This window comes from Canis lupus, chromosome 8, assembly GCF_048164855.1.
Source record: "Canis lupus baileyi chromosome 8, mCanLup2.hap1, whole genome shotgun sequence".
NCBI classification, from domain to species: domain Eukaryota; kingdom Metazoa; phylum Chordata; class Mammalia; order Carnivora; family Canidae; genus Canis; species Canis lupus.
In genome coordinates, this window is record NC_132845.1 from 70,400,005 (window position 1) to 70,412,952 (window position 12,948).

The following is a 12,948-nucleotide window of genomic DNA, read 5'->3' on the forward strand; positions in this document are numbered from 1 at the left end:
GAGGTAGTATCTTATTATAATATTGATTTGCATTTCCCTAATGATTAGTGATGTTGAGCATCTTTTCATGTACTTCTTGGCCATTTGTGTATCTTTGGAAAAATATCCAAGTCCTTTGCCCATTTAAAAAAAATATTTATTTATTCATGAGAGAGAGAGAGAGAGAGAGAGAGAGGCAGAGACACAGGCAGAGGGAGAAGCAGGCTCCACGCAGGGAGCCGGACATGGGACTCAATCCCGGTTCTCCAGGATCAGACTCTGGGCTGAAGGTGGCCCTAAACCGCTGAGCCACCCGGGCTGCCCTCCTTTGCCCATTTTTGAATCAGATTTTTTTTTTTAAACTATTGAGTTTTAGGAATTATCTACATATTCTGGGTATTAATCCCTTATCAAGATTTAATTGTCATGAAGTTCAGTTTATTTTTTTTCTTTTGTTCCCCATCCCTTTGATGTCCAGGAAATCATTGCCAAATCCAATGTCCTGAAGACTTTTCCCTGTTTTCTTCTAACAGTTTATACTTTTAGGTCTTACATTTAGGTCTTTGATCCCTTTTGAATTAATTTGTGAGTTAAAGTGTTGTTAGTGTGGTGTGAGATAAAGGTCCAAATTCATTCTTTTGCATGTGGATATCCAATTCTCCCAGCACCATTTGTTGAAAAGATTGTCCCATTCTTAGTCTCTTGAAGATTCCATATGAATTTTAAGATGAGTTTTTCTTTCTATAAAAAAAGCCCCATAATGGGGCACGTGTGTGGCTTAGTGGTTGAGCATCTATCTTTGGCTCAGTTCGTGATCCTGGGGTCCTGGGATCAAGTCCCACATTGGGCTTCCTGCAGGGAGCCTGCTCTCCCTCTGCCTGTGTCTCTGCCTCTCACTCTGTATCTTAAATATATATATATATATATATTTGGGCAGCCTGGGTGGCTCAGCGGTTTAGCTCCTGCCTTCGGCCTGGGATCCTGGAGACCTGGGATCGAGTTCCTCGTCAGGCTCCCAGTAGGGAGCCTGCTTCTCCCTCTGCCTGTGTCTCTGACTCTCTCTCTCTCTCTCAAGAATAAATAAATAAAACCTTTAAAAAATAAATAAAATATTTATTAAAAAATCATTGGGATTTGGTAGATAGTACATTGAATTGCTTTGTATAGTGTTAACATCTTAACAACATTGTTTTCCAATTTATGAACCCAAAATGTTTTTCCATTAATTTGTCCTTTAGTTTCTTTGAGAAACATTTCATAGTTTTTCAGTATACAAGTCTTTCACCTCTTCAGTTAAGATAATCTTATATTTTATTCCTTTTGACATTATTGAAAATGGAATTATTTTGTTAATTTCTTTGTCAGATCATTCATAATTAGTGCACATAAATACAACGTTTTTGTATGTGTTGACTTAGTATCATGCAGCTTTGATGAATTCATTTATTCTCAAAATTCTTTTTCTTGGTCAAATCTTTAGGGTTTTTGATGGATAAGATCATTCTGCAAACTGAAATGATTTTGCTTTCCAATTTAGATGCACTTTATTTAGTTTCTTGCCTAATTGCTCTGGCTAGGACTTCCAGTGTTACTTTCGAATAAGTGTAAAAGTCTGAATCCTTGTGTTTTTCTTGATCTACAGGATATGCCTTCAGTCTTTCACCACTGAGTATGATGTTTGCTGTGGATTTTTCATATGTGGTTTTATTATGTTGAGGTAGTTTTTTATTCCTATTTTGTTGGATGTCTTTATCATGAGAGTGTACTGAATTTTGTCAAATGCTTTTTTCATCACTTGACATGATCATATAGTTTCTTTCCTTCATTCTGTTGATGTGTATAACATCGACTTTGGGATATATTGGACCATAATTGCATTCCAGGAATAAATCCTACTTGGTCATGGTGTAATTGATGTAGGAGAATATATATGTTAATTATAATAATATGGAATATAGTCTGTCTGTCCGTCTGTCTGTCTATCAATCCATGAGAGACACACAGAGAGAGACATAGGCAGAGGGAGAAACAGGCTCCTCACAGGGAGCCTGATGTGAAACTTGATCCCTGGGCCCCGGATCATGTCCTGAGTCAAAGGCAGACACCCAACGTCTGAGCCACCCACGTGCCCCTGGAATACAGTTTAAAGCCTTCTCTATAAATACACACCCTATATAGATTCAGCCTTAAAGTTAGAGTGGTAGAGTGGTTTATTGAAAGCTTTTATTTGCTGGGAGATTGTTGATTATTGGTCCAGTCTTCTTACTGGTTATAGGTCTATTCAATTTTTTTTTTTCTTTGTGATTTGGTCTTGTAGATGTGCATTTCTAAGAATCTTTTTTTTTTTCGTTTCTAGGAATCTGTCCATTTTATCTAGGTTATCTATTTTTCTGATATATAGTTAATTGTTAATAGTTATCTCTTACAATCTTTATTTCTGTAGAATCAGTAGTAATATCCTTATTTTCATTTCTGACTTTAGTAATTTGGATTTCCTTTCCCCCCTCACTGCTTTAGTCTATCTAGCTAAAGGTTTGTCAATTTTGTTTATCTTTTTAAGGAACCAACTTTTGGCTTCATCGATTGATTTTTTTTTTTTGTTCTGTTTTTTTCAAGTAGGCTCCATGCCCAACATGGGGCTTGAATTCACAACCCTGAGATCAAGGGTTGGTTGCTCTACTGACTAAGCCAGCCAGGTGCCCCAGAGGTCTAAGTGAGTTTCAATTTGTATCTGCACTCATATGCAAAATAGTCCCCGAAGTTAAAGACCACATGTTTGTAGAAATTTTAAAAATAAATAAATAAAATGGCCCTTCTTGGAAGATCAGGGCAAAACATCCAATCTTCTTCTATTTAAGATTTATTTATTTATTTTGAGAGAGAAAGAGAGAGAACAAACAAGTGAGAAGGGCAGAGGGAGAAAGAGAATCTTAATCAGACTCCATGCTCCAAGCCTAACCCCGACACTTAATCGACTGTGCCACCCAGGTGCCCCATCAGTCTTCTTCCTAATAAGAAACTAACCCGTTTGCCCACCAAGGTGTAGCAAAGCCAATCATGTGGCGAAGAAAGGGTTTACTTGAGAACAGCCAAATGAGGAGACAGGAGGGCAGCTCTGAAGAAAAAAAGTGTATGTATGTTAAAATGTCTTAAACTATTTATTGAATCGTATTTATATTAGTTAAAAGGGATCCATTGGTAAGACTACCTAGAGTTAGTCTTATAATATATATTCTAGTATTTCAAGTTTATTACTAGTTACTAAACCTCAGTTTACAAATAATATATTCATTTTTTCAGATCTTTTTCCCCCAGCTTTATTGAGAAATAAGTGACACGCATCACTGTATAAGTTTAAGACGTACAGCATTATGATTTGATTTACATATATCATGAAATCATAATAGATTTAGTTAACCTCCATCATTTCCTATTGATACAATAAAAAGAAAAGAAAATCTCTCCTCATAAGAACTCTTAGGATTCACCCCTAAGAACCTTTACCTGGGGGTGCTTGGATCGCTCAGTTGATAGAATATGAGACTCTTGATCTTGGAGTTATGGGTTCAAGCCCCACATTGGGTATAGAGATTAAAAATAAAATCTTAAAAAAAAAAACCTTTCCTACCTATCCTACAGCAGTGTTATAGTCCTGATGTTGTACATTATAACACGTTTGTTTTTTTGTTCCTTTATCAAGAGGGAAAATTCTAGCATCAACTCTATCCAGTCAGGGAAAAACATAAAATAAAAGATTCCAACAGTTCCACACAAATATTATATTTATCAAATGGAAGAACTCCCAATTGGACCAGATGCTTATATTACTAAGATTTTTTTCATTGATAATTTTTTTTTTCAAGAAAAAGAGCAAGAACGAATGCACACATGTGGGAGAATGAGTGAGGGGCATAGAGGGGGTGGGGGCAAGGGGCAGAGGGGGAGGGAGAGAATCTCAAGCAGGCTCTATGCCCAGCATGGAGCCCAGTGTAGGGCTTGATATCATGACCTAAGATCTCATGACCTGAGCTAAAACAAGGTTGGATGCACAATCGATTGAGCCACCCAGGTGCCTCCCACTGACATAATTTTTAATAAGCACAAATATATAGCTTTAGTTTCAGAACTTAATATATGCCTGACAATCAAAGCCTTCTTTCAGGAAGAAAGGTCTTAAGCCCCACTCAATCTCAGTAAAATATTTTCACCGAGTGCAGTATTTTACACTTTTCTTAAATATAAGGTGCCCTCATAGCAGCACCAGGATAGTTACAATTCATTTGAGTCCTCATTTGTAGAAAGAGGCTGTCATGGGATAGCCAGGACACCCACTAGTTTGTGTTAGTTACCTCTGTTTTTTTTTTTTTTTTTTTTTGGGTTTTTGGGTTTTTTTTTTTTTTTTTGGCCTTAAAAACTAGAAATTAGTCAAATTGCCCATAAAACCATCTCTTCTTTTTTTTGGCAGTGTGAAAGAATCCATCAAAACCTCTTCTTCTAGCTAATTTCCCAAACTCCCATCTGGGGTTAAGATGAATCTTTTTATAAAAGGTAACTTTTGGTCCTGGAGTCCTGGAGTCTGGGATCGAGTCCCACATCAGGCTCCCTGCCTGGAGCCTGCTTTTCCCTCTGCCTATGTTTCTGCCTCTGTGTGTGTGTGTCTCTCATGAATAAATAAGTAAAATCTTTAAAATAAAAAAGAGGTAACTTTCATAACATGTATCCATGAACATTAAAACTAGTTGTTAGATTAAAGTAGCCTTATAATTTAAGATTTATTTATTTTTTTATGATTCTATTTTTTTAAGTGATCTCCACACCCAACATGAGGCTCAAACTCATAACCCTGAGATCAAGAGTCACATGCTCTACCAACTGAACTGGCTAGGCGCTCCATAATTTAAGTTTTAACATGTAAATATTTATAGTTTGATCTTGTTGACAATGATTGTCAGAGCCTGGAATTCAACATCATTCACTGATTCCCATTCATGGCCCTAAAACACATATCATCATTACATAACTTACCTCTTGCATCTTGAGAGAATCTTCTGCTTCTTTAAATCTTTGGCTCCTAAGCAATTCCAGGTTTTGTATCTTTTGATGGAAATTTAACTTTCAGACTAACATTTTTAAAAAAAGATTTATTTATTTGAGAGTAAGAGAGAGAACATGAGCAAGGAGCAGAGACCAAGGGAGGAGAAGCAGACTCCCCTGCTGAGTAGGGAGTCAGACCCGGGGTTTGATCCCAGGACCCCAGGATCCTTACCTGAGCCAAAGGCAGACACTTAACAATGGACAGAGCCACCCAGGCACCCCTCAGATTAACATTTTAACTCTTCTTACCTCTTGACAAACTCTACTCTCAGATTTTTTACACTTCATCAATGCTTTTCTTTCTTTTTTTTTTTTTTAAGATTTTATTTATTTATTCATGACAGAGAGAGAGCAAGGCAGAGACACAGGCAGAGGGAGAAGTAGGCTCCATGCAGGGAGCCTGACGTGAGACTTGATCCGGGGTCTCCAGGATCACACCCTGGGCTGAAGGCAGTACTAAACTGCTGGGCCACCGTGGCTGCCCCATCAATGCTTTTCCTGATTTTTCATATCATTGTACTGTTAAAATCTGAAACCTGGGACACCTGGGTGGCTCAGCAGGTAAGTGTCTGCCTTCAACTCAGGGCGTGATCCTGGAGTCCCAGGATCGAGTCCCACATCAGGCTCCCTGCATGGAGCCTACTTCTCCCTCTGCCTATCTCTCTCTCTCCTCTCTCTCTCTCTGTCTCTCATGAATAAATAAATAAAATCTTAAAAAAAAAAAAAAGAAAATCTGAAACCTGCCTCAAAGAGATCATCTGATAAAAGAAACAAAATATAAAAATGATTATTTTGGAATAGATCCTGGGAGGTCAGAGTTGTTCAAGATTCCCTATTGGGACCATACTTTATATTTTACTGCAATGTGTAATGATTATCAGCAAGAATTGCCAAAAATCCTATGTTGGGTGCTTTTGTAATCTCCAGTGACTGGCCAGAGAAGCTCCAAGAAAGTTTGGGAGTACATACCCTTTTTCATGCAAGTGCCCTCATAGAGTGAATTGTAAGAGAAATACCATTTATTTGAGGCCTCGCCTGTAGAAAGAGGCTGTCCTGGGAAAGCCAAGATACTCACTAGTTTGTGAATGTCCCTGAGAAAGAGTGACTTGTAAAGATTTTATTTTTTTTAAGTCCTTGCCACACTCAATGTGGGACTTGAACCCACAACCCTGAGATCAGCTGAGCCATCACCTGAGCCAGCCAAGTACCCCAAGTGTGAATTTTTTTTTAAAGATTTTATTTATTCATGAGAGACACACAGAGAGAGGCAGAGACACAGGCAGAGGGAGAAGCAGGCTCCGTGCAGGGAGCCAGATATGGGACTTGATCCCGGGACTCCAGGATCACATCCTGAGCTGAAGGCAGGCACTAAACCCCTGAGCCACCCAGGGATCCCCCACCAAGTATGAATTTTTAATCTGGGTTATACTTGAGTTTCACCAGCCTTTTTCATTGTATTCATAGGAAGTTGCTGCTGGTCGATCAGCAATCCTACCACCCCTGTTATCCTGAGTTTGGTTCTGAAGCTATTTATGGCTTTAGAATCTCACAAGTGATCTTCTTTATCATTTGAAGGAATCATCCTGTCTCCTCACTCTCGCTTTACAGTTTCCAAATATCACTTAGAGTATTTTATTCAGCTGAGTAGCTCTATGGACAGCAACACCTATGAAGAAAGGGTTTTATCAAATATATGACTTAATACTATCATTTAAGAAGTAGATGTACTAAAATAGGCCAACTAATTTCTAGTTTTTAAGACCAAAAAACAACAACAACAAAAAATACAAAGGTAACTAAAACTCCTTATTTAAAAAAAAAATCACATTTTCTCAGAGATGTCCACAAACTAGTGGGTGTCCTGGCTATCCCATGACAGCCTCTTTCTACAAATGAGGACTCAAATGAATTGTAACTATCCTGGTGCTGCTATGAGGGCACCTTATATTTAAGAAAAGTATAAAGTACTGTACTTGGTGAAAATATTTTACTGAGATTGAGTGGGGCTTAAGACCTTTCTTCCAGAAAGAAGGCTTTGATTGTCAGGCATATATTAAGTTCTGAAACTAAAGCTATATATTTGTGCTTATTAAAAATTATGTCAGTGGGAGACACCTGGGTGGCTCAATCGATCGTGCATCCAACCTTGTTTTAGCTCAGGTCATGAGATCTCAGGTGCTACACTGATGGTTGGCATTTGAGATAAAAATCCATTCAATATAGAGCCTGGTTGTTAATCTATTGCAAAATCAAAACTGAGAGCTGTGAATTTACTATATCTATTTAAAATAAATAACCTATGAAATACAGATTTTGGCACAGATAGAAATGGGACAATCAAAATCAATGGATTTAACCTGCATGCTTCATTTGCTCACAAACTTGTACACACTAATAGTCTACAAAAGAAACTATTATAGTTGGGATATCTGGGTAGTTCAGTGGTTGAATGTCTGCCTTTGGCTTGGGGTGTGATCCTGGAGTTCTAGGATCAAATCCTGTATCGGGCTCCCTGCAGAGAACCTGTTTCTCCCTCTGCCTCTCTCTGTGTGTCTCTCCTGAATAAATAAATAAAACAAAAACCAAAAAAAAACTATTGTAGCAAAGAGAACTGCCTTTTTGATTTCGTCTGAAGTCTAAAGAGTTACTGTTCAACATAAATGTTATTTCTAGAAAAAACTTAACTGCATAGGTTAGAATAACCACGTGTGACGTTTTCAGCCACTAAAGCACCAATTCAAAGAAATTTTAAAATCATTGTTTTTATGACAGTATATACAAATAAACATTGATCAAAACTCAGGAAGTAAATACCTAGATTAACACAAGTCAATGGTCAGGAGAATTTTTGTTTGATTGAAGTATCTTATCATCTCTTAAAAAAAATTAAGTGCTAACATATAAAGCAGGCAAATTCTTCAAGTAATTTGTTCTTAAATATGCCAATTTTTATAGATCTGAACAAGGGATAAGAAAAATACTGAAATGAAACCGGAGGATAGACATGGGGGAAAAAACTGGCCAATCATAGCTGGACAAATGCTACAATACTATCCTGGCCTGAACAGGATATTTCATTAAATGCATGAACAGATTAACAGGTGTCTGCTGATTTAGTATACTAACTCCCTTATATTGCTAAAATTCCTGCAACAATCAGTAGGCATACATGCAGTCTTAAGGAAAAGAGTACCACTTAAAAATCAGCATTGGACACCAACTAAAGCAATCTTTAAAATGTTTTTATTATTCGCTATTACTGTGAATGAATATAAAATGTAATCAATCTTCCAAATGAAGAACTCTAGCCTTGTCCAAAGTTTGATGACTTCTTGGGGGCACCTGGCTGGCTTAGTCAGAGGAGGAATAATTGACTCTTAATCTCAGGTCATGAGTTCAAGCCCCACCTTACATGTAGAAAAAACATTTAATGACTTCTGCCCATTAGCTGTTCTCCCCAGGAAGTTTTCTGTTAACCAAATAGTGATTAAAGTAATCTTCACCATTAATCAAATGGCCTTTGTTGTAACCTTTTTCTTTTCTACAAGAAGGAGTGCACAAGATTCAAACAAAATCTTCCTTGGCCACTTTGACTGTCAAGATCTTTGCACTTTTTCTACTAGTTTCTAACCGGCCAGTTTCCATTCAGCATAGTCATTACTGCCCTCTGACATGTTGTCACTTAGGTCACTTTCAGACCGTGAAATCATGACCTGAGCTAAAGTCAGAGGCTTAACCCACTGAGCCACCTAGGCACCTCTACCCTTTCACCTTCTTAATGTTGTATTTTGATGAGAAAACGTAGACTTTCTTAATTCTAGTAGAATTAGGTTTACCCATATTTTCATCTTTGGTTAGCATTTCCTTATGTCCTTTTAAAAAAGAAATAGACTATTTTTTAGACCAGTTTTAGGTTCATAGCAAAACTGAGCAGAAAGTACAGAGATTTCCTAAGTACTCTGTCCCCCCACGTAAGCACCACCTCTTCAATTATCCTCAGCCCCCACCAGAGTGGTGTATTTTTCACAGATGATGAACCTACATTGATACCTCATTATCATCTGAAGCCTAGAGTTTACATTAGGGCTAGTGTACATTTTCTGGGTTCTGACAAATTTATAGTGACATGTGTCCATCATGATAGTATCATACAGAATAGTTTCATTGCCCTAAAACTCCTGAGTGCTCTGTGTATTCATCCCTCCCTCCCCACGAATCCCTGGCAACCACTGATTTTTTTTTTTACTGTCTCTATAGTTTTGTGTTTTCAGGAGTGTCCTATAATGGGAACCATACAGTATGTAGCCTGAAACTGGCTTCTTTCACTTACATATGCATGCATTAAACTCTCCATGTCTTATCCTGGCTTGAAAGCTCTGTGTGTGTGTCCATGCACGAACTCAATGATATTCCATTCTCTGGAATTTTCAACTAATTTGGGTAAATGCCAAGGGGCATGATTGCTGGTAAGAATATGTATAGTTTTGTTAGAAACTGCCTGTCTTCCAAAGTGACTACCATTCTGCATTCCCACTAGCAATGAATGAGAATTCTTGTTGCTCCACCCTCACCAGCATTTGGTGTTGACCATGTCTTGGATTTTTGACATTCAAATAGGTATGTAAGGGTATCTTATTTGTTGTTTCAATTTGCGTTTCTTTGATGACATGTTGTGGAACATCTTTTCCTATGCTTATTTGCCACTTGCATATCTTCTTTGGTGTCTCTTCATATCTTTTGCCCGTTTCCAAACAGCTGTTTGTTTCCAACCATTTCCAAAAGGTTGTTTGTTTTCTTGTTGAATTTAAGAATGATGTTTTGGGGGCAATTGGCTGGCTCAGTCAGTGGAGTATGCAACTCTTGATCTCAGGGTTGTGAAATTCAAGCCCCACATTAGGTGTAGAAATTACTTAAAAGGTCTTTAAAAAATGATGTTTTGGATAGCATCCCTTTTTAGGACTTATGTATAAGGATGTGGTCCTGTTTCACATTCCTCCCAACTTTGAGGACATCAATCATGCCTTCTGCCCTAGCAGAGGTATTGGAACCTCAGTTCCTAGATTTTAGAGTGAATTTCAGTCTAAAATTCCATGGGGCATTAGTATGAGCTCATTCCGGCTTTGATTTCTCCCCCTCCCCACTTCTTTGGACCTCTGAGAAATTTTCCCTTAAATCAAAGATACAAAGTCTCACTACCCCTTAAGGGGATATGTGGGCGTGAGTATGATGGGGAGAGTCATAGGGGCAGCCTAGAATAGTGGAACTACATACCTCCAATTTTTTCTTTTTCTTTTATTTTTAAAAGATTTGATTTACTTAGAGAGTGTGTGCTAGTGGAGGTGGCAGAGGTAGAAGGAGAGAGAATCCTAAGCAGACTCTCCCCACTTAGTGTGGATCTTGACACAGTCTCCATCTCATGACCTTGAGGTTACAAACTAAGCCAAAACCAAGAGTCAGATGCTTAACCAACTGAGCCACCCAGGCCCCCCAAATGCCTCAGGTTTTTATTTTTTAATTTTTTTATTTATTTATGATAGTCACAGAGAGAGAGAGAGAGAGAGAGAGAGAGGCAGAGACACAGGCAGAGGGAGATGCAGGCTCCATGCATCGGGAGCCCGACGTGGGATTCGATCCCGGGTCTCCAGGATCGCGCCCTGGGCCAAAGGCAGGCGCCAAACCGCTGCGCCACCCAGGGATCCCTGCCTCAGGTTTTAAACTGACAATTGCTGTCACCTAATTGCCAAAAAAAAAAAAATATGTTGAGGATGGTGCAAGTATTCTAAGGAGTTTGGCCATATGCTCCTTTGCAAACACCATTATTAAATACCTTTCCTTTTCAGATGTGCGTTCCAAACAGGAGTATGATGAAAGCCATGTGATTACAGCCCGTCGAGTGAAGAAGGTATACTGGCAGAGTCAGAATGTGGGGCAGGCTGGTTATCTTACAGGAGGGTGGGGGAAAATGCGGGATTTTATCCTAGATCCAGGAGGCAGCACAGTGGTGGACACTGTGGACAGCAGAGGCAGGACCACCCCTGTGCATCCACCAGGAGGGTCTCCCACATCTCTCACATATTCCCTAAGGTGTCCCCACCCGCTATGATGGCCAACAGCTTCACTAGCAAATGTTGATTTAATTCCTTGTTGTGCTAGGCACTGTTCCAGACCTTGGAGATGCAACAGAATACAAGATGCCCATGGTTCATTGTTTCCTGTCCTACTCAGGGAAGCAGATAATAATAAACCATCAAAATGATTACTATAATCCAGGGACACCTGGCTGGCTTAGACTGAAGGGCAAGCGACTCTTGATCTTGAGTTTGCAGGTTTGAGCCCCACGCTGCTGTAGAGATTACTTGAATAAATAAACTTAAAAAAAAAGATTATGATCCAAAGATGGAAACCACTTCCCTTCCCTACTTCCCCACCCCTTCCCCATTCCATCGTTCAAAGAAATTATTTATTTGAGAGAGTGAGCATGCACACAAGTCCGGGGGGTGGGGGGCAGTGGGGAGTAGCAGAGGGAGAGGGAGAAGCAGACTCCCCGTCGAACAGGGAGCCTGACGTGGGACTGGATCCCAGGACACTGAGATCATGACTTGAGCTGAAGGCAGACCGTTAATTGACTAAGCCACCCAGGTGCCCTTGCTGGGAGATTTCACTCAGGCTTCCAGTTTCAACTATCCAACTGCCATTAGCCGTCCTGTCAGTTTTGCTTCTAAGGTTATATCTGGCAAAGCTGACCCCTCCCCTTCCCACTGCTGCTGTGCTGGTATGTACTCCATCTCTGGCCCTTTGCCACGGGGCACTTGATAGGGAGCCTGGGCCCTGGCTCAGGCATTTTTCCAGGATAAGCTTGCTGCTTGGGGTCTGGCTCAGGGGTAGAGCATCTGACTGCAGGAAAAGCTCACTGCCTAACACTCTCCTCACCCCAAACCCATCATTACCTACTTTTTCTCCTTGGGGGTTTTCAACTCTTTGACTTCAACCTCTAGCCCATAACCCCCATTTCAGAAATTTCTCTGCTTTCTACAGCTGGTTCAGAGCCTCTTTGTCATATATGGCTTTCGGTTTCTGGCTCCACTCTCAGGTCTGCATATTCTTTGGATTCTGGCAGCACCCCCAGCTCTGGAAGAGACCTTCCCAGGGCCTCAGCCAGGCTGACACCTCTTGGCTCCCCTCCCCAACTTTCCTGCCAGCACGGTCCCCCTGCAGGACTCAGCTCATGGCCTCCCTCTTTGGCTTCCCCACATAACATGCCTGCTTCTACTCTCCCCTGGCACCTCAACATCATCGCCTTACTTCAAATTTCCTTGGTTCTAAGATGCACATATTCCCCCATATTTTAACACTTCTGAAATTGAAATATATCCTACAATTGATCGACGCTTTAATGTGTATCTTTTCTCCCAAAAGTGATGTGGCAGAGATCCGTTCCTTTTCTTTTTAAATAAAGATTTATTTATCTTAAAGAGCATGAGCAGGAGGACAGGCAGAGGGAGAGGGAGGGAGAGAATCCACAAGCAGACTGCATGCTGAGCATGGAGCTTGATGCGGGGCTGGATCTCACAACCCTGAGGTCATGACCTGAGCCAAAACCAAGAGTCAGCCACTTAACCAACCGAGTCCCCCAGGGGCCCCCTGTCTGTTCCTTTTCTGTGTAGCAATAACCCCCTTTTTTGAGGGGAACTCTTCTTCTTCCTGTTTAAACCGTGGGAGTCTAATGGTGATCCCTAAGATAGTACCCAGATTCTGGCCTTGGTGATTGGCCATGGGCCGAGGATGGAAATAGCAAAGCAGAGTTGTAATTAGAGAGGGTGGCTCTTCCCCTTCTCATAGTGGAGTTTGGAGGGTGTGGGCATCTGTGTGTCACTG

At 40.1% G+C, this 12,948-nt stretch overlaps 1 protein-coding gene across 7 annotated transcripts in view; it reads left to right on the forward strand.

Moving 5' to 3' along the window:
- The window catches only part of STYXL1 (serine/threonine/tyrosine interacting like 1), a 64,750-nt gene that overhangs the window by 13,216 nt on the left and 38,586 nt on the right, over positions 1–12,948 (forward strand). For 2 of the 7 annotated variants that reach the window (XM_072837394.1, XM_072837399.1), the window contains exon 3: positions 10,914–10,975. The exons of 3 other annotated variants lie outside the window; for them this stretch is intronic. In XM_072837394.1, coding sequence (XP_072693495.1) covers positions 10,914–10,975 — 62 coding nt within the window. Of the gene's footprint in view, positions 1–1,621; positions 1,697–9,610; positions 9,691–10,913; positions 10,976–12,948 lie in introns of all 7 variants that reach the window. 2 more of the 7 variants (XM_072837396.1, XM_072837395.1) reach the window with 2 other exon arrangements.